Source organism: Lineus longissimus, chromosome 15 (genome assembly GCF_910592395.1).
Source record: "Lineus longissimus chromosome 15, tnLinLong1.2, whole genome shotgun sequence".
In the NCBI taxonomy this organism is placed as follows: Eukaryota; Metazoa; Nemertea; class Pilidiophora; order Heteronemertea; family Lineidae; genus Lineus; species Lineus longissimus.
In genome coordinates, this window is record NC_088322.1 from 11858822 (window position 1) to 11886685 (window position 27864).

The 27864-nt window shown below is 39.8% G+C and overlaps 2 protein-coding genes across 5 annotated transcripts in view; both read right to left on the reverse strand.

Annotated features, from left to right (window-relative positions):
* Nucleotides 1-1518: 1518 nt before the first annotated feature.
* Nucleotides 1519-3686, reverse strand: LOC135499546 (protein transport protein Sec61 subunit beta-like). Its single transcript, XM_064790376.1, has 4 exons — nucleotides 3647-3686; nucleotides 2778-2875; nucleotides 2331-2432; nucleotides 1519-2158 (listed from the first exon to the last, which is right to left on the reverse strand). Exons 1-4 carry the CDS (start codon nucleotides 3647-3649, stop codon nucleotides 2071-2073), a joined length of 291 nt encoding a protein of 96 aa, XP_064646446.1. The 5' UTR covers nucleotides 3650-3686; the 3' UTR covers nucleotides 1519-2070.
* Nucleotides 3687-4539: 853 nt separating this feature from the next.
* Nucleotides 4540-27864, reverse strand: part of LOC135499304 (probable nuclear hormone receptor HR38) — a 33839-nt gene continuing 10514 nt past the window's right edge. Inside the window, exons 1-8 of one of the 4 annotated variants that reach the window (XM_064790012.1) lie at nucleotides 26860-26980; nucleotides 15395-15516; nucleotides 14476-15242; nucleotides 13873-14189; nucleotides 13519-13679; nucleotides 11691-11896; nucleotides 11146-11327; nucleotides 4540-10637 (exon numbers count right to left, since the gene is read on the reverse strand). In XM_064790012.1, the coding sequence (XP_064646082.1) occupies nucleotides 10378-10637; nucleotides 11146-11327; nucleotides 11691-11896; nucleotides 13519-13679; nucleotides 13873-14189; nucleotides 14476-15242; nucleotides 15395-15516; nucleotides 26860-26908 (2064 nt within the window). In that variant the 5' untranslated portion in view covers nucleotides 26909-26980 and the 3' untranslated portion in view covers nucleotides 4540-10377. Of the gene's footprint in view, nucleotides 10638-11145; nucleotides 11328-11690; nucleotides 11897-13518; nucleotides 13680-13872; nucleotides 14190-14475; nucleotides 15243-15394; nucleotides 15517-22077; nucleotides 22187-26859; nucleotides 26981-27864 lie in introns of those variants that run through there. The other 3 variants (XM_064790013.1, XM_064790011.1, XM_064790010.1) reach the window with 3 other exon arrangements.

Here is a 27864-nt window from a genome sequence, read left to right on the forward strand (position 1 = left end):
ATGTCTACGCAGACCTCAAGTGGTTTTATAACGTATCGCCATCTTGTCTGAGGTTGAGAAAACCTGATAGAGAATTTTTTTTTTCGGCGTTCTCGATCAGAGCTGGTGAACAGTTCGTTTTTCACTGTCAGTTTTCTTGACGGTTTTAACTGGCCGGACGGTATTTCGCAATGCGCACGAAAGACGAAGTTCGAAGTAGGCCTGCGAAGGTCAGTGATGTCATTTGTTAGGTAATCTATACGATAGGCCTACTCTTGAATCATTTTCAATACTTAGCTGTACAAGGAACCTTCGCCTGATCAACACTGGTCAAAAACATTTTTGCAATAAATGAGTTGAAAGAAAATTTGAATTACTGAGATCATAATGGCAAGGATGCCGCTGGATATCGACAGAAACGCTCCCCCAATAACCACGTGAGGCCGAGCTTTACCAATTCCTCCCCCCCCCCCCCCCCCCCCCCCCAACACACACATCAGAACGTAAAGCTAGCGATTATCCTGCAGGCCCTAGCTAATAGGAAAAGGCAAAACAAATGAAGATGTACTTACCTCCTGTGAAAGAAAAACGGATGGTTCGTCCTAGAGGGTCTGTTCAAGCCAGTGCTGTTCCTTCCACTAAAACCGAAACCTGACCTCATCGATAATATATACACTACTATATCATCAAGTTTGCACCTGACAAATCGAGTTCAGGGTTTTATATGCATTAACTCTATTAACAAACCAAACAGAATAGTTTGCTAGTAAATGTTAACTTGCAAATATCGAGTGTTCGTTATGGAGATGATCGAGGCTAGGGGGTAAACATATTTCATTACATTGTCTACTGGGTAATATAATGAGTAATCAGTTAATTGCATATCTTGAAGTGATTGCTTGCCTTCAATTTTTTCATTGAATTGGTTTGAACTACAACCCGAATTTGGAGTTTGTTTTCACAACATGGAGAAAACCGTCAGTCGCAACCTGAAGAAGAAACCAGGGCTGCGCCGGCCGCTTGTGGTTTGACTGCCTGCCGTTTGAAGGACGGCCGAGTAATGTCTGGTTTGTTGAAACAATCAGACAGCCATTAACACCCCAGCCAGCATTTTATCTTCGACGTCGCAATACAATACCTTTTGGCAATGGATGGCAGTATGGTTTGCCACAAATTCCTTGCGATTTTAGTTCCCGTTACTCCGTCCGTCTGTGGATCGATCCAATTTCATCAGGTGAAAGGGTCTACAAGGCATCCGTCTTTTGGCCCAAAGGGTTTCTTGGAACAGCACTTGTGGTGAACACGCCAAGGGGCGACTTCCAAAGAATTGCAAGCATGTCAACGTTGTCTCGGAGAAGGATGCAATCTTCGAATTCCAGGGGTAGTTATATTCACCCTCCCTCGGGTGAGTTTCATACTCCTCCACTCACACTTTACTAAGTGCAAGGCCCAGAAGCTCTCGATGTGGGAGGAAAGGATGTTATTAGCACAATCATGCTGCTCCTTCTACAAGATGACACAAACCAATGAGTCAAAATCTATGAATAATAATTTATTTGATTTAATTTATCAAGATTGCGATGATAAATACATTTTGTAACAAATTTGGCTTCAAATGATCTAAAAGTCAACGTCTTCAAAGGTTGTGCCATCATGGTGTGTGTAAGTCACCAGAAGACGATGAAATGAAATCGCAATATTCTCTGATCCAAGCAGGCGTCGGAATAAACAGAACACTTTCCATGTCACAGGTTGTGATTTTGGTGATGTCTGGAGGAGACTGGATGCCTCTTCTCTTAAAACCACTGCTGTCTGATGGTAATTTAGGTCACTTGCGGTACAAAAAGACCACTTTAGGAGGAGTTAAATGCATGATGTAACCAACCACCAAATCAAAGATTGGAGGACATTTTGCTTAGGGATATTTGAAATACCATGCAAACATCGGTGACCAAAATTACAATCATTTTTCCCCAAGGTTAATCCATAAACCAATAGAATATATTAATTTATGCTTAAGCTAGCTAAAAGTTCCTCCGTGGTCTTTCGTTATAAAACATAAATGTCTATGTGAAGCTGTCCGCGGAATGTTTATCCTCGAGTGTACTTTCCCCAGATGTGTAGCATGAAGACACTGGCAATGAAGAGAAGACTCATAACTAACACTGGCACTGGTCCCCTGGAAAGTGAAAAAACTTTGATAAGTACAGTTATACAAGTGTGGTGCTCAAGGACACAAGATTAAACTGAGGTGTTCCTGCAGACAGTCAAGAAACTCCCGAGACACAAACCAATGACATCCTAATTACGAGCCTGGCGCTCTCTTAGATACCTTGCCAAGGATCACTTACACTTTAATTCCTGGCGAGTCCTCGGTATAAAACCTCCACATACCAGCACCCCCTCCACCAGCTCCGGTTTTTCGGGCCGTTGTGGTTGTGGTGGTAGTTTTCCTGAAAAAGAAACAAACGTTGTAAGAAAAAGTACAACGAGGATGTTTGATACAGCAAGGGAAGGGCAAACATGTTCTGATGTTTTTTCAAAGTGATTAACAAGAAGAACAGGAAACAGGAATCCTTTTTGAGGGGAGATTAACTCCAATGCACTTTACCAAATTGTGCTAGTTTCCTTGCCACACTTACATAGGCCTTGAGAAATCCAACATGCAGCCAAGTGCATATGTAAAGTTGAAATTCTAATTACCCACACTGAGTGAGAGGTGCCAAATTCAGCAAGTTTGTGGTAGGTACAAATTTACGTCCAATTTATTGTAACGTGACTACATTGTGAACTCTCACCTTTGTCTGACAGTGCCACCTCCTGATCGGGGAGACACCGATTTTGAGGATGGCGACCTCCCACCTCCGACATTGGTTGAACTTGGTGATGCAGTAGGCTGAAGGCAAAAAAAGTTTAGAATTAGATATATCAAGTAAGTGGAATATGGAACGAGTTTACAATCCCCGATCACACCCCCAAAAAAGGTCATCGGTTGACGAACGAAGCACCACTGTTCAATGGATTTATAGTTGAATGCGATCAAACTACGTCATTTCCGATCAGGGATTGTAAATTTTAACCGTGGAATTTAAGTTCAAAGTCACGGAAATGGACGGGTTTGCTGGAGTCAAGTTGGGCTTCATGATCAGTCATGTGTTTTTCTAGAACAAAGGGTCATAGTAACTAATGGCATTGTCCAAAGCATCTTGGCTGAGACCATATGACACTTTCATCATCTACTCTGCGAAGATCACTGTGATCAGTCAACAACCACCAAGTCAATTCATGAAATTAGAAAAAAAACCAAATTATCAAGATCTAAACAGATACTCCACCACTATCTGGCCCTACAAAATAACACGTCACTTACATGTAAACATGCATGTACACTCATCACTGTACAGTGTATACGTCACTTACATGTAAACATACACGCTGTACATTTTGTATGCATGTGTACACCAACAGCTGTGCATGGAACGAGTCCAATCTTGCTCCACCCTAAAGAACATCAATTTTTTACCGATCTGACAACGAATTTCGTTATGGAGTTAAATCATATCTGACCTTCATTTATCAAACCACAAAACGGTACCATTTACGTGGCTTTTACTTTTTTATTCGGCGGATATTCTATGATTTATTCGAGGCAAAACACACCACTTACCATTTTGTGTACGTGTTGCTTTACAAGAGGATGTGACGTAGTTGAGTGGAATGCGCCATCTGGCGACAGTTTGATTAATCAGGCCTGAAGAATTTTGCGTGGGAGATTTGATACTCCCGCCTTTACGACTATCAATAAGATTATGCCTCCCACGGGAAAAATTGAAGATTAGATGCTCTCTATAAAGCATTTTCCCGATATTTCAGTCAATAAATGATAGTCAGATATCCATTGAAAGTATAGGTTTGTTATTGACCTGAAAATGGTTCAGATTGGCCGGGCAGAATGGTCAAAAAATAGGAAGGGGGGGGGGCACTTCCTCTTCATCCCCTTCTAGATCCGTGCCTCAATTAGGGCCTACTCCTCGGGATTTGAAAAAGAATATATCGATCAGTTTTATTGTGATAGACTCCCGGGACAGTCCATTGCGTCATCCTAATTGGATCATCCTTATGCGACCTGACGATCGAGGCCGGTCCACTGCGTCCGGAGTGTATTATATTGGTGATGGGGCGGGGTGGCGAGGGTGGCGACCAGTAATGTTGCCATGCTATCCAGATTAACTGCGATTATCAGTGTAGAGGTGGCATAACCATCTGGCGTAACGTAACTACTTCCAAACTAACTAAGTTTGTGATTTTATACAATACGTTTATCCACCGCCTCTCGTGGTTTCCTCAGGTGAAGTGACTGTGTAAGCCATTCAATGGTCATCCTGACGTAATCAGTGGTTTTAAATATACTCCGCCTCGCGATATTTCAAACATGAGGTAGGAGTATAAGATAAAAAAACCTGACCTCAGGATGATCAGTGGTAGGCCAATCACCTAGTGACGTAAAACAATCAGGGTCCCTCTTCTCATGGTAATTGAAGCAAGAAGTAAACGAACGTGTATTTTAATGAATGGATGTGTATTTCCGTACGGTAGTTTTATACAAATTATCTTCCACAATGCGCAATAATGTATTTATTCGTAGTATACAGTAGATGACCAGTGCAGTATGTTTCAACAATGTAGATTATACTGGTTCCAGATTCTGTCGCAAGACGGCGCTTAAATGTTGGCCAACCCCTGGCGGCAGAGCTGAAACCAGTTTACAATAGAGTGATTTTGTACCACGACATGAGTACTGCTACGAACACATCTTATATCAAACGTAGAAACATTGGACCTCGTTCTACAAACAACAAACAAACGATGTGCGGGAAAATAAGAAAATGTACATTTCCGAACGACACACAAAGTTTAAACGACCGCGCATGCGCGCCGGAAGTGCAAGTCGTCTGCTGTCTCACTTCAATATATACATATATTTCCACTTTTCAAACAAAATAACGTGATTATAAAATGCGTTTCTATTTAACAAAAAAGTGTCGATCACTCGGACAATGCAACAACATTTTCAACACCGAGTTTTTATACTCTGAACACCGGTAACTATGGCAACGATCGCAGTAACAACAACAACAATTCATTCTAAAATTTGCAGCCTCGGTCAAACGCGTTGTCACCGTGGTAATCGAGGCTGACATGTCTAGAATTATGAGTTAACATCAAAATAGGCCACTGTAAACACTCAAATAAAATTTGAAATAAAACAATTTGAGGCGAAGGCGAAGCAGCACAATGTATCACTAACAAATTACTCTTTCATGAATTAAAATAAACAAACTTAAATAATGTTTTTTCCTGAAAGTTTGTCGATCCAGGGATGTAAACTTTCAAGAAGTAAATGCAGGTTTCTAGATTCTGTTCAAAGTGCTCGTTTATGATTGTAGTGAAAAGTTTTTTTATCAAATACCTATTATACTTTCTATCACTAGGCGGGGCTAGAGTGTAAATCTGTACAAGTACATTGTAAGCCAAACAGTTACGACGATTAAAACACGATGGAAAGCTAACATGATTCTTGCGATCATTGTCCTTACCAATCACAAAACGTCCCTCCAATCAAATGTCGGCCGTGTTTGTTTTGAAGAGGACGACCTTAACCCACATTTCGGAACAGACACAAAGGTGAACTTGAACTCAGGTGGGTACAAGTGTTTGTTTAAAATTTGTTGAGAGAAAATACCAACAAAAATATTTACATTTCATAAAAATATTACGGTGTCTGGGTTTAACAGACTTCGAAGTCCTGTTCAAAGCAAACTGCCATTTGACTCTTTCCTTATGTGCCTTTCAATACGAACTCAATTCAACCTTCATGCTGAATTGACATCTCAATCAGTTCATTTGCATGCAAATAACCTCTCCTGTGTGCGTCGAATCAGTGAACTTGGAAGAACTGATTACATAGAACAATTGGAAACAATTACACAGTCAACGGGTGCGTATGCTAACTTCGAACTACTAGTAGTTCAAGAGTTGAATAAGTTTATGCACTGTTTCTGAAACATTTGTTCAAATTGTTCAAATGCAACATAATATGACTCATATACACTAAATACAGCTCACGTGACAGCACAAATGACGCTGTAGCATATTTTATATTTGGCAATGACGTTTTATGGCTTTTTTCATATTTGGCAAAAAATTCAGGAAAATTGAAAAATTACGCCTGAAAGTTTGTAACCAAAAATCAACATTTTATAACTCGAGAACTTGATGCTTGAAGACAATTGCTCTGCTTCAAGGGATACCACGCATAAATGGAGGACAAATATTGGCCAAAATGAGCCATCCAAGATTGATGGTCCCATAAACCTATCATTGATCGATATTTTGAGACAGTTCTTCTTCAAGAAGGAAATGTCCGATTTGGCTAGAACTTGTGGGGTACCTCTATAATAGTATAACATGACGAAGTATTCCTGTATCCGTCGCTATACACAGTTCATCAGTTGCACTCTGCTTAATTATGCATTTCTAGAGAATTTCTGAATAAATACATGCTGATAAATCGCCAGACCAGCTAGCTAACACCTTTTTAACCAAAAGAAATTGAAACCAGTTCTTCTTTTATGTCAGGTGGTGCAGCAAGAAAAAATACGTAAAAACAGTGCCATATCTTATATACAGTGCAAAATGTTTCGATTATGCGTTTGTTTGATCGTTAATGGCTTCATATCGTTAAGTAAATATTAGTGATGTTCGATTGCTGGATACCTGGATTTGTTTCCACCTTTTAAATAAATTACTTTTCATCTTGGTTTAGCATATAGCAGAATGACCCAAAATAAATAATGTAAAGTTCATATCTCAGATGTTTAATTTTGACACAATACAGCGAAAATAAAATGACCTGCTCTTGAACTTGTTCACTATCGTTTTAAGAATAGGTTGGTACTTTTTTAGTATGCACACATGAAATTTAAATTCAAATGCTAGGACTGTACTATTGGATAGAGTTCATGTGTTCGGAATATATTTCAATATCCATGATGATCTCATCAGCCCATACGCGTGCAAATGATTGTGTGAATGGAGATTTCAAAGTCTAAGAAACCTCTATATAATACATTTCAGAGTCAATATGAACAAGTAAGTCACATTATCATTCTTAAGCGGTGGATGGTTGAACAAGACAAAAATGTCGAACTTTTTTATGACTTTACAACCGATCTGAATGTGTCGCAAGTAAATACATTTACTAATATTGCCGTTTCGCACCAGTTATCAGAAATAAAGATTTAGACAACAACACCATTTTTGAAACAAAATACACCTAAATTACCAATAGCTCTAAGATCGTGATACATACCATGAGAACAGTACGTGACATACATACTAACTCAAAAAACAATACCGGGACACTTTTATCAAAAGTTGAAAGTGTCTGCGTTGGACATAAGCATTTGCCTGAACTGTTCATCGACATAGAAAAAAAACTCAACCTTACTCGTATCAAGGAAATCGTCCCGTGGGTTGTTACAATTTTCGAGAAGTCATTCTTTTATTTGTAAATATAAACAAGTTTTGTGACGTTTGAAGAGATAAAGAAAAATAGTTATTTCAGAGCTATCATATCAGGGAATTTCATAAATGTCCGGTCCATCGTCGAATAAACCAAAAAACTACAACTACACATATTTGATATATTGCACGGTCACAAGACTAGCGCACGCAATGACGTTTTGAATATTCACATACGCCACCTAACGCACAATATGAAAATAATTATCTACTCTCTTAAACCTATTTACAGATAGTCTAATTGAATAGTTTGGCAGTGGGATACTTAAAAGTCATCAATGATGTAGTTAACATTTTGTGTTTTCAAGCGACAATATTGAGTAAATTGTTTTGTACACCAGGTGTGATCTGCAGTTTTAAACGCTTCAGTCAGTAGCAGAGGTCAGTTTGAAATCTTTAAAAAGCCCAAAAAACGTCGAACTGCTGAAATATTTTGTTGGTCACTGAAAACAAAAAAATCCTAAAACAACGATGAACTCCAAAAATATCTTTGCTGGTCACTGAAAACCACATACATGTAGTTTTTCACATTTACCATTGATTAAATTTGCCCATCTATCACAAAGAATTTCTCGGATAACTACTATTTTAGCTTCTTCGGTGGCCTAACCATAACTAAGTGAGTTCTATACCAAGGCAAAACCTCGTTACCACCTTTAACCAATTCTATCCAGATATCCACGGTCTTTGTTACCTCTCAAAAAATTGTTCGTTAAACATTTTTCTGTATAAAGTTGTAAAAGTTTTTAAAACTGCAGATAACGAAAATGGTATCCTACATCCGCGGCTAAGTTGGAGCAGACGACGACACAATTATGACAGTGTCTACATGTGTACAATGTACACGTTGTGGCCTGCTCGAGTACACACCAAGTAGTAGTTGAACCGTCTATATTGTGCGCAAGTCTCTTGTACCTCTATTTTTCTGAAAGCATTCTAGCACATGGGTGTGATTTTCTCAAAATCGTTGTAAATATGTATATATAAAATTCCCATCCCCATCGTTCAAGAATCACAAGCTTTATCTGAACGCTACGAGATTTCCACTCTCCCGTTAAAAGTCGAACGGCATGTTCAGAAATCATGATGACAAGACCGACACCCCATTGAAGTGACTTGTGGGCCATAGTTAAAATCACTATGGATCCAAACTGATTCATATATTATAGGCACCCCGTACTTCAGATAAAGCCAGTGACTATGAACGGGTTCATAAAATAAGATTTATAACAATAATCGTAAGATCATCTTATCTAAAAATATCAAGCTATCATTTACCCCCTTGGAAAACCATGCAATCACTGATGACCCTTTGAAAGAATCACACATCAATATCAGTCTTTTATCACTTATCATTTAAAGCATTTTTATGGTCTAGTTCAACTATCAACAATTAGCTCAGCAGAAGCAATCAATCTATTTATATAAGTTCGATTAAAAACCGTTCCTTTTTCGATAGAAGATGAAGAACATTTTTTGTTTCAATGGCAGGATTGCCCCATGTAGCCTGTGTTGATTACACAGTGAAAGATATTTCATACCTTTTCTGTGCTCATTGTCCCCCATTGATTGCTCAGACTCAGCCAACTTTCACAAACTCAACAAGAATCACAACTTTTACTAATACTAGCTTGGAATGTTACAATACTTATGCGTGACACGCCCTTTAGAAGTGGCAAGAATTAGAACAGGAAAACAAATCTAAATGCAATAGGTTTTACCCATCAATAGTTCAAAATGATATCACCACTGAATAACCCAAAGTGGGAATTTAAAGAAATATAATATAATTCAGAAATTCAACCTATATATTTTCAACAGTAATGCCCACAACTGAAATGTCAATCCTGCCACTTGTAATAGGTGTATCAGCTGTAACTAATGGAGACCGAGGCCACTTCCTACTTTTTTTATCCATTCTTTAGCGCATTTGCTACAAACGTCCCAAACGCCCAAGAAAATGTGTATTTTGCCATTCTCCTTCAATCGCACCATATGACTTCCATAAATAGTGTCAAATTTTGGGAATACGTAATGGAATAACCCTAATCTGAATATGTCACAGATACTAATTCAACTAAAGAAAGCACCAACTGGAATACCGCAACATTAACATTAACAATATCATGATTTCCAATGTTTTCATCTAATTTAACTAAGGGCCTTTCTTTTGACCCCTCAGCAGAAATAAAGGAAGGCTGCTTAACAACACAGCATGTTGAACCAAAACAACTTAACCAGCCAGAACCGGTACACAAACCAGTCAGAACAGGAAACAAATATAGGCATACAGATGTACGAGCATTTAAATTTACCTGGTCTCTACATACAAAAGTGTGTTCCTTAAAATGAGTATATCATCATTATTTTCACCAAGATCACGAACAATTATTGTGTACCTACATTTTATTGCCAAAGTGTGTGAAGTGAACAAGTCGCATGATATCTAGTCCTACCACGCGATTGCTATTCTAACAGACTGCATTTAGCCTAGAATATTTGTGCATGTATACATCATGTATTTTATGAAATACAAAATGGCGACGATTTCATTACATTCACTGTACATTAAGTGATGATAGTCCCAATTCCTGGTTTGATCGACGTTGCCGCTTTAGGGTAACGTAATTCTGACAGCCTGCCCGATGAAAGTGTCGCTAAGGTCATCAGTTCTTGTGGTAGTGCATTGATAAAAGAAATCCTGAGAGAGTTGAGTGAAGTCTTTATAGTTGAGAAAGACCACAGCAAATTATGACGTCACTTTTCCTGCGGCCACGTGACTGGTCCGAAATTTCTCAAAATCCCTGCTACTTTTTAAAATGGCAGTTGACTCTCGAGGAATAATTTTTCTATAAGTTCGGGCGTCTCAGTTATATCATCGAGTTTTAAATAAAACAGCCGCTGCAGCCCTTCGCGGCTGAGAGTCCTAAGCTCTGGTATTTTTCCGAGTATTTTTGAGAAAAAGTTAGGGATTTTCTGGGCCTCACAGTTGTATACGCAGTGGTCTCGTAATGCGTCGATGACTTTCATTTGAAGATCTTCCATTCTTTTTGGTTCCTTAAGTCCATGGCGTTCTGGAAGATGAAGTTGCAAAATATAGTCAACACGTCCAAGTGTTTTGGAAAGTATTAGATAGTTAAAGGGAGACAACATGCAGGAGAAATAGATTAAGTCTAACGAAGTCGACGGTAGGTGTCTTTACTGTTTCACAGTACATCGGATCTAGTAGCATTCACATACGTTTTCCATCACTGAAAAAACATGACCCATGCCTAGGCATATCAGTTCCCTGGAGACCGTCAACAACCTGATTCACTTGCACCTGCTGCTTATAGCTGTACTTTAAGAAAGTGGAGTACAATATCGTCACTATACACTCGCCCAAGGGATGCAGCGTTAAGATGATAACTGCTACGACACGTATTTGCAATAAGTATAGCAGAGTATGGCACTGTGTAATCGCCAAACGTACAGAAATGGCTTTCATATTCAGACTCAAAAATCTAGTGAACTGAGTGAGCAAGTACAATCTGCACTAAACGAGGGTTACCAATCGTGAGGCTTGGAGAATGTTAGACTTACGTGTGATCATTGTGAGGGCAGCCATGCAGGCAAGTGAGGAAAGATCGAGCTCCATCCTGTGTAACGACAGACCAAACTCGATGATGGAGTTTATCCAATCCCCGAAGCTCCGCAAGCATTGAAGTCGATGGAGGACGAGGCCCGTGCAAAAGGTTATCTTGTCAATGTCGGACTGGGTAATTCTGAAGAGGGATAGAATAATCATAAGAAAGGTGTTCGCGTGTATGGAAGGCATCATGAGGAACATCGTCAGGGACTTAGATAATTAATACCATTACAAGTTTCTATCAAGCATCCGAGAAGTGGTACAATGTAAAAGCCGCAGTTGTTGTCCACTAATGTCTGAGGACGTTACGCGCCTTTTTAGAGTCGGAATTTTTTGAAGCCGTTTTGCAAATTACAAGTACATGCAGTTTACTAATAACCCTTCTGTAATTTAAACCGGGCGACCAACAAAACCAAGTTACTTTCACAATGACAACAGTTGCCAATTCTCAGATTCTGCCAAACAGAAAAACTCAATTTGACCAGATTTTCCAACCTACCTATGAGCGACTCGCAGTATTATGAGCTCCAGGGTAGCCGAGTTAAAGAGTAGTTCTTGGTCCTCCTTACAGAGGTCCATGAATCCGGGTATCTTCTCTGCCCAACCTTTGATGACGTCAATGGAACTGATGATGATGTCATAGAATTGTGTGATGATCTCGGCAGTCGTGGATGACGGGCTGGAATCCGTGGCTGGGATTTCGAACTGCAGAAAGATAAGAACCCATACCTAATAAGCTAAAATAGCTATATCGGGCGAGCGGTTCTACATCTATTCTAATGCAATTCGATGTCAGTCATGACACTACCCGGGGCCGGGTCTTCACTTCTCCAGGTGACTTGCAACACAACCAACATGTCGATTTCCGGCATGTCAAAGTTTTGGAACTTTCCAACTTCTGAGGCATTGAAGCCAACGGTGTTATAGCGTTTCCAGGTTACGCAGTGTAAATGGCAATAGAATTCTTTCATGATAAAGTCTGCGTTCTAATAATGTCTCTCTCACTTCTCAGTTCTAAACATTCTCTTAAGTTAAAGTCGAAGTAAATGAATAAAAGTTAATCTGTGACTTTAACATTCGACACTGCCTTGAACTCTAATAAAAGTTCTGTACATTTCAATTCCACAGTTACTTGCCATAATTGTGTCATCACTTAAACAAGCTACATGTACTCTGCAGCGACAAGAGAACAAGTCTCTTCAATCCATTATTAAAAAGTTCATCACAGTCGTTTCAAAACATTGGCACGGATTAATGTTTCATCTACACTACCTAGCACATAATTCAAATTGCAAATGAAAAAAGTTCATCATATGCATTACAAATCAAAAAGTGCGTAAGAAGCTAGGTAATTAGACATTAATGCGTGCAAAGTGTCCACCAAACGTAACTCCGTGACCCGATACCTTACCCGAGTAACACTGAAGTTACCCGAGTAACTCAGGTCACATGACGAACACGAAGTGAGTCACAGTACGTCTGGCTGAACTTAAAACGTCCATCACAACAAAAGAGAAAGCACAACGAGAGCAGAGGAATAGAGTTTGTCCATAGATGCTCCGTAATCGGTATGAAAGTAGGAAATACAACTGGCAAATGTACATCATGCATTCTGGTACAGTCACTGACAAAAATAGGAAAGAAATATTTGCAGTTGTAGCAGTTTGAACGTAAAGAAAAGCACAAACACGAATAGCATTTTTTTACGTTTGAGAGTGTGATTTTTGAACCGCCATTTCGCACGTAAAATGTGAACTTGTATCTTAAAGTTTCTTCTGTTGTTGGTACAATACTGTATATTCTATGTGACACAAGCTTCTTGTTTTCATACTTTAATTTTTCACCTTAGTACACAACGTATCTCTTTATTATTTCATAAGTTTTCGCTCAGCGAAAGTAATATCATTGGATGTGTCGTGCAGTTTTGGAATATTTTTTTCTTGTTGATGAATTTTCCAAAATATCGCCGAGAGGAATTTTCCATTTTTTCCGAATTTTGGCAAAACCTGCGAATGCAAGTTGAGCATATTTAATTCTCGTTCCGACAAGGTACCTTTTATAAAGCTACAGCAACTTGCAGCGTGTAGAAATCTTGCACAAGTGATCCATGGGACATCTTAAGCGTGACTTTTCAGAAAAAAATCTGATTCTCCCCGCGTCAAAATGGTGATCCTGGCCGAAACGCTCCCGCGAAATTTTCTTCTGTATTACAACATCTGTATTTTTTTGTCTTTTTGTCATTTTGTTTACAAACACACACAAGCAAGACAAAAAGCAAAGCTTCTCCGTTCCTATAATGGCATGAAGTGATGTTGAGTTGTGCTGACCTGGCTAAAATCTAGGTTTGGTAAGTCTGGAGAGGTGTCAACGTGAGCTCGGACCATCGCCGTGATCAGACTGACTGGGGGTGACGGGGGGCTCTCCTGCGGTGACTTGGGTTTGGTTGGAAGCCGGCCGCGTCGACCCTTCAGGCTGTCTGTCCTCACAACTGGAAGAGAAAGAAGAAAACTCATTAGTTAAAAGAAAAGGAAATTTAAAAGCAACAGTCTGTAAGAGCTAAAAGTGACCCAGGACATTCTTTCAGTGATTTTATACGAAATAAAAGTCTGTCACATTCTATTTAACGATTATGCCATATTCAAACTAAAAAAACAAATCAAAACATCGCTAGAAACACTCACCCTCTTTCACCATGCCAACAGCTAAACATTTTTGAAACCGGCAAAACTGGCATCTGTTTCTCCGCCGCTTGTCCACAGGGCAATTTTTATCTCCGAGGCAAACGTATTTTGCATTCTTCTGAACGGTCCGCTTGAAGAAGCCTTTGCAGCCTTCGCAGGTCCGGACTCCGTAGTGTTGGCAGGCGGCGTTGTCGCCGCAGACTGCGCACAGCATGTTTTCCTTGACGGGCTGGTCGCAGTGGGCCGGTGAAGACCGCGTCGAGGAGGGCGTGGAGGGCGTCGTCGGTGACTGGATCTGATATTTCTGGAGCTCCATGCTGAAGGTAGATGACTCATATCGTGAGCATGAAATCTGATTTGGTATTTCTTACTTTTCACCATGCACTAAACACCAATTAAGCAGCCGGGATCCAATATTATTCAAACTGCTCTTGTGATAACCAATAACGTATCACAAAAAGTATCATTGATTAACTAATAACAGCGCCTTAACAATTCACAATACACGACAATTTGCAGTATAGAAGATAAGGTTTCGAGAAGTTAAAGAAGACTTTTTATTTTTACCACAGAAGAAATAGGGAGACTTGACCATTTTCTTACCTTGATTCAGGAGTGAGTGGGCTGCCTAAGGTCAAAGACGGTCGTCGTCTAAACGGTGGTCTGGGTAGCTGTACACTGAGGTCTGTCCGGCGATAGCCTGACCCAGCCTGGCTTGACTGGGGTGGGATCACGCCAGGGACACTGAATCCCGACTCCGACTTCCCAGCAGTAGAGAGGAATCCCGGCTGGTAGCTCTGAAATCCTTGTGGTTCAGTGAATAAGTGACTAGGAGACTGAAACTGTCCGAGAAATGAGTCTTTTGGTTCAAAACCTTGCGTATAGGAGGCATGTGACTGTGGCTGTGTTTTTGGAACACTGTATTCAGGAGTTTCGAATCCTCCTTTAAATGTCTCGTCTGTTGGAAACGCTGTATATTGTCCCTGATAGTGCATTGTCATACTTGGTAATTTCTCTTGGCCCGATATGGAGAACTGTTCGTCTGGAAATTCAAAGGACTGTGACGACTTCGAATCTGTCGGGAACACACTGTAGCTTCCGTGGACGCTGTAGGTATCCAGAAAGCTTGGCAGGGCAGTTTGCGTGCTCTCCTGGAAACCTGTGCTCATACTAGTCGTGCACTGGGGATCGTACCCCTGCGCAAACGAGTCTACTGTTGAAGGTTCGCTCGAGTAATCTGCCTCCGACTGGTACGTCTGCATGCACGCCGGGGGGTAGTCGAAGCCTTGGACCTCACTGGCCAGGGTACTGAATATGCTAGCCTGGCACGTGGTGGGGAGCTGGCTCACATCGGCATCGTAGCCACTCTGCTGATGAAGAAAGGAGGAACTCATTCGAATGTTATCAAGTAACAGTAGACTTTATCAATGTCACAACGAAGTTTTTAGTAGAAAGTCTTCTCGGATCAGCTTGAGATACTTAAGTAGGTTTCGGGAGAGAATGATATGTATATGTGACTTACGTAATTCACCGGGGATTGGACAACCAGCATGTCCTGTGCTTGTCCTGGTACCGAGGATGTCCCAGGTAAACTAGATCCGGTAGATAGGGTCGAGGGTGAAAGAGGGATGTCTGGAGAAAGGGCTGCAAAGATACAAAAGAACGCAAATTGAGAAATTTGATTGGTTGAAAGATTTTCCAAAAATTATCTTTGCATGTTGCTCAAAGGATGAATAGTTGACTTGTGACAAGTGTCATCATCCTCAAGGACGAAGTAAGACGAATCTCTGTTATCAAGAACCTAAAAAAAAAAAAAAACTTCTGGTGGTCGACCTCCGATTCGAACTTATTGATATCGAAGGCTGGGATTCTGTTGTTGTATTTTTCTGAAAGAGACAGGAAGAGTTCTTCTATACTCGGACGAGTCGAAATGTCGTCAGTCGAGGGTTTTTACTTGGTGGTCAAGCAATTAAGACAAGACAAAGAGATTTGTCAACAATATTACAGTAGAAAAAATGCACCGGCTTCCGCCTGGATGCCAACATAATCGACATGATGTTAACTTTTAGTTGGTGTTCGTGTGGCAAGCATTGAAAAGGCTCACAGGGAATGCCGCGAGTGAATAGGGTTTGTGGTTTGGTCATTTTGTGAGGCCCTGGGTCAACAACTAGAACTGACATTCAAACAATGATGTTCAGCGGTGACGAAAGAAGAAAAACAGACAAGATGGAAATAGGGATAAACTTTACAGTGCGGAGAACTTTTGACCGCAGTCGTCGATGCCTTGTACTTTTATGGTTTCGATAATCTAAGCAATCGTAGGCCTATGTTATATATACCTAAATATTCTAAGGCTTCGACCGCCCACAAGAGCTGGGATGGTGAATCGATACAGGAGATCAAATGCTCCTGTCAATGTAAACTCCTCATCTCCCCTGATTAGGGGAGTGCATGGTTATATTGACCGCTGCATAACACTCTTAAGATGATCAATGCGCTTGTACTGAAGTTCATTGAAGCAAAGCTGGTAACTTGTTTGGTACAGATTTCCAACCTTTTGCATGGCCGATTTTGCATTTCATTTGTTAAACTATAGTTTGTTACTGTTTTCAAAGACAAGACTGGAATTTGGGTCACTAAATTATTTTTGTGAAAGGAAGATATCAATTTCAAAGTGACCACAGGAACCAAGTAATTTTGCCACCGATGCAGAAGCATCATGAAGAGACAATATCCGTATGGGCGGGTCATTGTTATCGATCACCAAATAATCGCTGGAACTAAGTGTAATTTTGGCGCCGATGCGACCAAAGCGGTAAAACGCTTGGTGGAATCAGTCCTCCTTTAGAATTGAATGCCTCGTCGATACGGTTTACTGGGAAACACATACTTAAGAAGACAAGTCAAAACAAGGCAACTAAGATCTAAGAACAGCTTAAGTCATTGTAGGGAACCGATGAGTTGGTAAAGATGGCTTAAGGAGAATGTTGGCGGTACTAGAGTAAAGATGGGGTGTCAGCATCCGGCAAGCAGTTAGTCAACAAAGCCAACACACTGAAATACATAATACGTCGACAGTTGTTATAGAAAATACAAGATACAAAAAAATGAAGCAGACGCCAGCAATCCTGTGATGTGACCAGTTGCGTTGGCAGGTTTCACGATAATCAGCTGGCCCAAATGTTTTACATGATAAAATTATGGACCATTTAGAAACCATTCACAATATACGCTATACTGTACTTATACTAAGATATACTAAGCCTCCCCCCCCTCCCACCACCCCCACCCCTTACGAAAAAAACCAACATCAACGACAAAGATATAGAGACTTACTCTCTGAACAGCCATCATCAACTTTTTTCGAATCCTGTCCGAAATCAATTTGAAACATTATCGTAAAGAATAGCCATCATGTCAACCGCTTTCCCTAAGCTCAGGGAAATATCAATATTGCCGGACAGATGCCACCTATTATACCCAACCAAGAAGGCAGGCCGGGGAGGTAGACTTACGTAGCCTAGGAGACAGAGGCACTGAAGATGTGACGTCATAGCCCTTCCGACCCATTCGCCGAACAAACTTAATCTCGGACCAATTTCTGCTCAGTCGCGTATTATTGGTCTATGCTATTTTCAGTGCTGTTAAATTATATTGCTATTGGCCGGGGCTTCAATGCCGTCATACTGACGTCACTTCGTTTTTTCGTCGCACTTTAAGCTTGTCATTCTTGCCCCGCGAGATCATTAACAAAATATGAGTGATATTAGCTGTTGGTTCTCCGTAGTGTTGCTGGCTACATCGTGTGCTTGCCCCCAATGTGGCGATGGAATAAACCAGGTAATTTTCTTTGGCGTCAGAATGACGTCACTCGCGCCAAATTAATCGCATTGTGCTGAACGTTTGAGGAAAAAAAACGGTGAGTTACTGACGCCACGGTTTTCATTGATGCATTCCGCTCTCGAACTAACTGGGGTTGTCTGTCACCAACCGACAGAATTGCGTGGGCAACGCCTAGAATCAGCCAATCAGAAAAGAGTGTTATGTCATTCTAAGTTATTTAAAGAATAATTCATTCACGGAGATGATCACACGGTTAAATGAATGGGCTGATCGATATCTAGTTTGTCTTGATGCCATCAGATGGCGTGGCGAACCAATATCGCGAAGCCTTCCCGCAGAGCCCACCCCGAAGTTGTATGATTATTCATCCAAAAAGTGGCGCATTCAATACGCAATTTACGCAAATCCTTTGTAGTTCCTCGTATTGAGTCTAAAATATGTTGCAGTGCTTTAAAAACAGACGTACATTGCGGCCCGAAGATCGAGATTTGTTTACTTTCATTCACTCATAAAGTTTCGGCCATGAGCAAACTATCGTTTTGTGTGACTGAAAAAAAGTAGTACCAATTGACCTGAAATCTGAAAGTAGTCATCTGTTGGTGAAGAGAAGTAGAGAACTCATTGAGGGAAACCAAACAGACATCGTAACAAACGAATGTACCTCTTTATTTCTTATTCAAATGCTATAAAATTCTGTTTGTAGATCTTGATGATATCACCGTAGACTGGAAGTTAGCAAAGAAAAACAAATGAAGATATCACATCATTGTTTCTAATCCCAAGCGACCGTTACCTTCGACAAGATTCAGGACAGGGTTGTTCGAAGTAAGTTTATACTAACTTGCCGTCAACGTTTAATTAAACTGCTTTGGACAAGGGGACTGTCATAAAAAAAGTCCCCCCTTCCTCGCAGTTGGATGAAAACATGAAAACATGAAAATCTTACCCAATACACAGCACATTGTCTTTAAACAAGGCCTGCTCGCACCTACACCGAAGTTCCTATCGTTAAACTGTCTTATCAAACCTTGACATACACATAAAACAGCTTAAATGGGCATCGATAGGCCTTGCGATAGGCTGAAACTGTTGAGGGCAACTGAACATGATGGTAAGATAGGCTACTAAGGTATTAGGCCTTAATAGTTGCAATGTTAGTATTCTTCGGCGAATAAAACAAAATTCAAAGTGTCCTTCAAAGGCAGGAAACACTAGACCCAATCCGATGTGTTCGCTGTTTTGTGACACTTTCACATATCTATTTTGATTTGCAAAAGGGGAAGTGAGAATTAACAAAAGTAACGCTATCACACTTCCACGAGTGAATGTTGATATCCAAAGAAAAATAGGCCTTGAGAAAAACATACTTTTGTGTTTCCATTCTGATAAAATAACTTAACCTCCTTTCTGAAGAAGAAACTACTCCACCCTTTTACTTGCAAGTATTTGTCCAGATAATTGACAGCCCTCTTGAAAGGCGAAAGTTTTCCCGAGATATATTCTTATACTACCTGATGTCCTACAAGACTCAACGTCAAGACGATGCGGATAGGCGCGTAACCGCAGAACATACTCTCACAGAAGTGCTGACATGGGAGACCATTCGCCTAGCAAGGCCATGAATACAAATAATAGCACATAAAAATGCTATAAAACATATTTTCTTGGGGTCAAAGGCGTTGCTGTCCCCATAACTGTTTTTCGAGTCGACCGAGATGATGTACTGCATGAAGCTTTTCAATGCAAAAGTGCCTAGCAAAAGACGCTGACACAGTATCTATATGTAGCTTGGCTTTGATACAACCCCAGTTGTCTAGACACTGCCGCAACAAGACAAAATGGCAGCTACGCCTTCGTGTATAGGGACTGCGGATGCTTTACGCCAGCTCGATTATCGAGCCTCACCGACATATTCTCGCTTCAGATTAGCCATTATTAGAATTACTGTTTAGAAGCATGATGGTATGCATATTATCAAATAAGAATCGAACCTATACTTGATATGATACATGCAACATTCGCCAAAGAAATCCCTCACCGACCTCCCCCCCCCCCGAAAAAAGAATGAATTTCATAAAAGACGACATACCCGACGCTGAAATACGAGTAACATCTTTTGGGTGTGATCCTTAATTTTCCCTTACACCACTAAAAACGAAGGTTTTTAAGCTTTTGAAAATCTTAGAGGGTTTTTAAGACAACCCAAGCACCCCTGTAACGTAAGGGCTTAAAAACTCAACTGTATTCCCTGAAAAACTGCTAGAGAGGGATCATTTGTATTAGATGAAAAAAGGTCAAAATCCTAAATTTTTTAGAGTGCACTATTTCTTCTGACCTGATTAAATATGCCAACAAATCCAAAATACACTGCTCAACTGATTTCATTCACCAGATGAAAAAGGGGTTCGTGAAATTTGACTTTTGTGCCTATTTATGATACCGAGTTGTCTTTCGAATTACGTAATCCTCCTCCAAAATGTGAAAATGTCCCCGGCATTGTTGCTCCGCCCCCCCCCAAATTGAAAGAAACTACATAGCTCAAGTTTGAGCCACTCTAAACTAGGATAAACCAAACCGAACCGTACATAGAATAGGCAACTACAGTTCCTGTACTTTATTGCCAAAAAACTACCCGCAATTTGTTAGATTTGGTAGTTACTGCAAACTACACCACCAAATATATGAGATTTGTTTGAAAAACAAGCCAGAAGATTGTACATATATTCACCATTTGCCATACACTTTGCAGAATACGGACAGAATTTATCCCGAAACCATAACAAGAATCTCAAGGACGAAAAATAACGCCTTTAGTAATCCCCTTGTTTTAGGAAATGTGAAATGCATTTTGGGAGATCACAGCATAATTTGGTGGAGTAAAACCTCTAGAAGAGTAACGCAACAGAAATAGTTACAAGATATTGTTGGAAAGGCCTGAAAAGGGGAGGAATATGATGGCATGTTTAACATTTATCGCCATTGTTGAATTCAGACTCTCAGCCACATCGACGAGAGAACGAACCTGGTACATAAATAGCTCGGCGAGCGAACTTGGCGTTAAATATAGAGGGTGGTTGATTGCTGAGGCGTGGGTTAAGACTAACACCATACAAACCCTGCATTTGTTTGTAGACTTGAAGAGGATGCGATACAATCGCATAACTGATTGTAGGAACAGTCAAATTACGCAAAACAAGAAATCGAAAAATCGGTTCGAAAATCTCGAATAATGAAAGGAATCGCCGGGATGATATAGTGTAGTAACTTTCCGTGAGAGGCGCTCTATGTCACCGTACGGTATGAATAAAGTGTCAATGTTTGTATGTGACTTGTATTAATTGACCGATCTTTTAAACTTCTATTGGTTGTTTAAGGTTTGAAGGGATGCATTAACTGACTGTCTTTAGAATCGTGAAGGCACGATTCAATAGAATTTGATTGCTAGAAATGACAACCACCAAGCGGTCAAGGGAAATAATGAAAAGAACACCTTGAGGATTAAAATCTTAACAAACCTCCAACGAATTCGACGTCCCAATTGATCGAAGTTAAAGATTAAATTTAGGAGAAATATCTCAGATCAAAAAGTATAAAGTAAACTATTTATGGATATCAACAACGGGACTAAGTTACCAGACTCGAGTTGACCTTAAGATAAAGTTGAAACTGAAAATGAAAAATGAAAAGTAATATTGGTAAAAGAATTGTTCAACTCAATTGAGTTTTAGTTAAGTTCAATTGATACTTGTAAAGGCTGTGTTTGAGTTTGATATCATGTATTAGGCGAAGGTAGCTTAAAGAAGATGAGAGTTAATCATGCTAGAATGTTAGAGGTTAAATTGAATTAAATTGTCATCAGAGGACTAAGTCCATTTCGTTGAAGTGTTAAGGCAAGTTATGCATGGGAGGACCATGGGAGGACATGATAGTAGAATGTTTATGTTGAAGGGGCAACACATTGTATGTCAAGGTACCAATGCATAGCATAGGGATGTTGTTATTAAGTTGTAATGATTAAACATGTCAACAAGTTGTGGGTGCATGTGCCAGCCAAAATAATCAAAGCGCATGAAGGAATGAAGCATGCATCACAATAATTGAGATTGCACTTTTAATGTATAAGTCGAAAACCGAGTTGAGCGAAAGTGTCAATTAAGAATTAATGTCAGGTTTGAATTTGAAATGATTATTGTATGAGTGGGTTAATGCAAATAATGATCAGGTGATCGAAATTAAAGAGCAAGGGAAAACTTTAAAGGGGGCACACTATTTGGGATGGGGAGGAGGCGGGGTTCCACACACAGGCCTTAAAGGGGAGATCCCAACGCAAGAGGAATATGTAGTAGGTTAAAGTGTACTCACCAATACAAGGACTAGGCCGCATACCACGATAAAATCCACAAATATTATTGAATCTAATGCGAGAATATATCCAAAATGACAACAATATTCACACACGATCTAAGCAGGTTGAAATCTTGGCAGTAACTGATAATTAAACGCAAGGCAGGTCTATTTAAACGCCGGAGCCGAGTACATTAGTGTTGTGATGACGTAGGTGCGATCCCACCAATACACAGACATCAATATAAAACGAGTGCGTAAATGCCTTTATGACGTCATTCACGAGATCTCATACAGAAGGGGAGTCCTCGTATCATCGATGTACGTAATAGAGGCTATTTATAGCCTGGTTTGCATGGTGGTGTTCGATATTGAGGTCGGGATCCCTCGCTAACTGGGTTTATATTTAGAGCAGCGTTAATGTGCGATGTACGCGGACTGAAGATAGTTTCGTCGACATTGATGAAGCGTTGCGCGGGAGTTTTCCCAGATACGCATGCGGCGCTAAGATTAGCGCGGGTAAATTATGAAGAGCATTGATGGATGCGTTATAAACGTCGGAAAGGTTAGGTACTACATCAACAGAGTATATATGCTTATGGCTTAAGGCCATATTAGGTTCATAAACATAATCAATTGTGGGGAATGCCCTTGTGATGTCAATAAAGAGAGGATTTAAGTTGCTGTTTTTCAATATTGCGCTAAAAATACGAGCGTTTTTTGTTTGGAGTATTGATCGAGTTGCTAACGGTATCTATGACAGAGGCGAGCCTAGGGTATGTCGACCTAAAAATAGTAACAAGTATATAATATGCATCCAATTTATCAACTAAATATAGAGTCTTAGGATTATATATGGAAACATTACAGATATTTAGTTATTTATTTATATCATAAGCATCGGTGGGCAAACGCATACTTCGTTGGAGACTTTTTATATTTTTTTCATTGTTGTAACATGCGATGGTTTACATTCATGTTGAACACTACTACATATTCAATTAACGCATTTCCTTTAAATGATCGTCATTGAAATTGGGACAAAAAGATTGGTCGTCATTAAAACTAACACTTAACTAAACCGTAATTCATAATTAACACCAAAATGATGGCCGTCATTGAAACTAAACATAGAAATTTTTGGTCGTCAAAAAAATGGCCCTCATGTTTAACACCAAACCAATTTGGGCCATGATTGTAACGCCAAAAATGACCGTCATTGGAATTAACGCCACAGAGTGGAGCAATTACTAATTACTAATTGTTAAGGCAACATATTACATGTATTTGCCTCTGCTGGCATACGCCCCACCAGCCCCCATAAAAACGTTTCATGGGGTCGGTATCATTAAGCTTTGCCCTGATGACCCCCGCTAGGCCATTCAGTGTGTGTATCCTTGGAATTCTTCCTGCCCGCCAAAAAAAAGGAGGTACAAAAATATGCTACAACGCTAGTTCGCCTCTAAATATTTCTCTATGTATCGTAAAGCTTTTTAAATAAAGAAATGAATTAAAACGATTTGAGGACACTGTTTTATCTTTGTAGAAAGCCGTTTGATGATTTGCAAGTCGAAGGCAATGACACATTACAGGACCAAAGTCATTGTCCGGCAGATGCCAATGATCGGCAGATTAGGCTCATGCATGAATGATCTTTGGTTTAACACAATAGAACAGTCAAAGGGCTCAGTTTGTGTTAAATGATTTTCGGCCTAAGGTGTTGATAACCGTAATGAACTTTTCAAAACAGAATCGAACATTTTATCTAAACAATAAAAATTACTGATCGATGCATTATACATGTGCAGGGTGTTGTTGATATGTTGATTTATACGACCCTCATTCTTAAAATTAACATCAACACGAACATCGGCTTGCAGTGGACGATGATTATAATATCCGTCTGATAGAAAATGTCATAGACGATTTTGGTTCGCCGTTTCTCTTCGTCAACGAACATTCATCGACTATAACGCCAGTGACAGACGTTTTAAAGCCTGCTTTATTTTCGAGATTTGACCATTTTATTCTGAAGTACTTGACAGTAAATAGTATAATATGCCGATTGGCGCTGGTTTAACCCACGCGGACCTTCTCATCACATGTAGGACGCTCTTCCACTGTAACAGCTCGTTTCCCACTTTCATATTCAAGACAAATTTTACACTTTTGCGACAGGTTAATAAAATTTGATTAAACTCATCAGAGATTATTGTGATACTTGGGTGGGGCACCTCTAATCAATTTCACAGGATGTCCACTCATATTGCCACTTGTGATAATTATCTCTCTTGACGCCAGCAGGAAGGGAATCCTTTCCGGTGGAAATTGACAATATCATGGTCTTCTAGATTTTTTTCTTCAATTTTTGATTTTGGCTTTGTGGACTGCCGATCTCTGTGTTATGAAGTTTCCTCCCATTAGGAGCTAGGACCAGTTTGGCAATCGATGATTAAGAGATAGAGTCGTGATAGTCTTAAAAGACATTTCTTCTAGTTTAATCCGACTTTAGTCCGTCAGCTTACATGACCGTGCTTCAGACTGTTTTTAAAATGGTCAACTTACTGCTGGTAAAAGATAATCAACACTGTCAGTTTTAATAAAAACATAACTGTCGTGACTATAAACACGATACAACAATTTTCAACTACAACTAATGCTTAAAACATAAGATTGAATATAGCAGCCTACATTTTTCAATATATATACTGAAGTTCAAACATTCAGTGTAAAAAATAGGTCCTAACATCAGTGTGAAGATGATACGGTCAAATTTTGAGAAAAAAACATATGTTCTGTTATGTACATGTATATCACTAAATAGAATATTTCTGTTTTGTTTTCCGCGATTGGGGATGCAAAAAAGCAGGGCTGGCTAAGATACACTAAAATAATCCCCTTGAATCGATAGGAACAATGCATATAGGCATAATATTTCACAATGGCATCTTTCAAAAAGTAGCGACAGGCGAAATTTAAAAGATTTAATCTCAGTAAGAGTTACTCAACTTCAAAAGCGGCATGGCTATTTGGCCATACTATTGTAGCAGTAACAGTCACACTGTGCCTGGTCTCAGTCTTGAAGTATCATGTTGTGGTTGACCAGAGGCTCTCAATGCCAAGGGCCTAGGCCCTCAGTACACAACAACGACCGAGTCGCTTGAAATGAGCCTCACCGATTTACACAACCTATAGGCTTTATTCCTGATAAAACACGTTTCCCATTTAAACAAAAAACAAAAAAATTCTGATCGCGATTTTACTTATAAATACTTAATTTATCGCGTTGACTACTTTTGCAGTTGTTAAATTTGAAGGGGTGACAGTTCATCATGTAATCACCCGTCATCCCTCTCGTTTACTTGATTAACCTCGAACGCGATAAGTTATGCATAAACCATATCCCGTCCGAATGAGGTAGTTTTGAGTTTGAATTGGGATCGTGATGGTTCGCAGACGAAACATTTCGGTGATGGACATGATAAACCAAAGATAACCATCTTTACATGAACCCGTAAAATACGTACAGAGTCGAGCAAATTCTATCATATTTTATCGTTTATCAACAATCGCTTAGAGATATCAACATATCATTGCCCATGACATAGATACACAGTTGATTAGGTCTCTGGAATGTAGGTCTTGGCACAGAAGTATTTGGACTTAAGTCACTGACGTCTTTTGAAAAGTAATTCAGGATATCTCCGTGCTAGTGGCTTCAAAACACGCTTTTGAATGTCTTTGACATGATTTTGATTGTTACTGACGTCACGGTGGACATGGACAAGATAGGAAAGATGGCATGGACTTGATAAAGCACTTAAGGCTATCTACATTGGTCTTTCCATGACGTTAAATTCGAAGTCTCCGGGCGTTTTCCGGGACGGATACTCCCAAGGACGAGGTGATCTTTGGGTCGAAGAAGCTACATGTATTTTTAAATTTGATTATTTTGCCCTCAGAAATACCGGTTTAAAGGTTAAACCTATTGAAAGGTAGAGATAGACACGCCCTCGGTTCCACACCTATGATATCAATGATACTCGTAATCAGGCAACTCATTACAATCACGACTAGTTTTTAGTAAGTATTTTTTTGAGTAGATCTATATTATTCAGCTTTTAAAGTAGGTCACTCTATATTTGCGTAACAAATGCTAAGGTATACTGTATTTCTACTAGCGTGTATACCATTTTACAAAAAAATGTGCTTTAATGGAAGCAATTTCATTTCATTTTCGGAAATTTTATATCAATTTTGACCTATCCCTGCATGCTGGTTGTGACATCGTCCTCAAAAAGACCAAGTTGAGCCAAAAGGAAATTATAATTAAACACTATGCAATCTCTTTATTCCATGCAACACGTCAATGACGAATTCGATTTCTTATGTCTTTTCATTACAACAACGGTCATTATTGTGCTCAGATAGGCCTTTTGTTGTATGCAAAGGAACTAGTTTGGTACATTTTCACACCCCACGAAAAGGCGCTATTGTGGAATATTTGAATTGGGGTACGAATACTCTTAAGGGGTTTAAGAGAAAAGCAGACGATCGTGCTGGTTTTTATGCTTGCTTCATGGTTTCATCAGAGAGGTTGCGCATCACGACTCCCACTCGGACTTCGACTTTGAGAGTGAATCACACTTACAGTCGTTTTATGACAGCTTCGATTCAATTGAAATGACAGTGCTTTCACATTAACTACGTGTATCTGCACAACCATATTTCGGAACTATGCATTAGGCGGAAAAGTTTTAAAAAATGGATTTAATTAACAAGGAAATAAAACCCTCCTACCTGAGTTATATCCAAAACAATTGGTAAACTGGCAAAGGGAGAAAGCCATTTTCCAAAAATGACGTCACACTCAGTATCCAGGACAACGGGGATATCCCTCCGAAATTCACACTAAGCCTAAAATGTATTTCATCCAAATGTTATAAGTCCGCGTCGGACCCCATCCGACTAGTTCACCAGCAAATTTGCATCTGACGGAGCGTGGGAATTATTTGCTATATAACACCAGGGAAATTCCTCTAATTGTCGTTCATTTGTTGTGATGCACAAAAATGACGTCACAGGAAGTTTCAAGCAAGTTAGGATCTCCCTTCTGTGCTGCTGACCTCGATAGAAAAAAAGTGGCACAGATATTCGGGATATACCCGGAAACCTTTGCACACCTTGTATTATTGCCTTAACCATGACGTCAGTGCTTGACACAAATATTAATATAATAGTGTACATGGAAGTGAAAACTAGGTCGAGATAATTACATGATTGCATCCAGCATGACGATGTAAAACGTAATGATATATTCCATGAAATACAGCGCCGAGTGCATACTGTCTGGTGCTCTGTGCAGGCATGCCATCAATCTGAGCTATTTTTGCAAGCAATTATCACAAAAATAAAGCTTTTTGATTCACGATTGTTTTATTTTCGACAGGATGACTGCAAGTTATGACGGAGGAGGCATGTTTTAGAGATTGGCGCCCAGTGCAAAAGTTAAGAATGTAGGCCTAATTGAGGACAATGAGCAACTGGTATTCAGTGATTGCACAGCGCCCATTAGATAAAGACAAGTTTCAGCCTGTGCAGTAAATCCTGACTTTGGTGCACTCAGCTGAACTCGGTTGAAAGACAACGCCGTTTTAGATGCTGAACTTGTCTAAGCAGACAACGCCGTTTAAAGAATCGTCCGCATCCTGACATTCAACGTGATATCGTTTAATTACATAGACATCCGATGTACTTTACAAACTAGGCGAACTGGTGTTAAGAAGGCAATGCACGGCGCAAAAC

Coding starts and splice junctions, on each gene's coding strand:
- LOC135499546 (XM_064790376.1), bottom strand. Junction 2,433..2,777: donor GGTGGCACTGTCAGACAAAG/GTGAGAGTTCAC, acceptor TTTCTTTTTCAG/GAAAACTACCACCACAACCA. Junction 2,159..2,330: donor GACTCGCCAGGAATTAAAGT/GTAAGTGATCCT, acceptor TTCACTTTCCAG/GGGACCAGTGCCAGTGTTAG.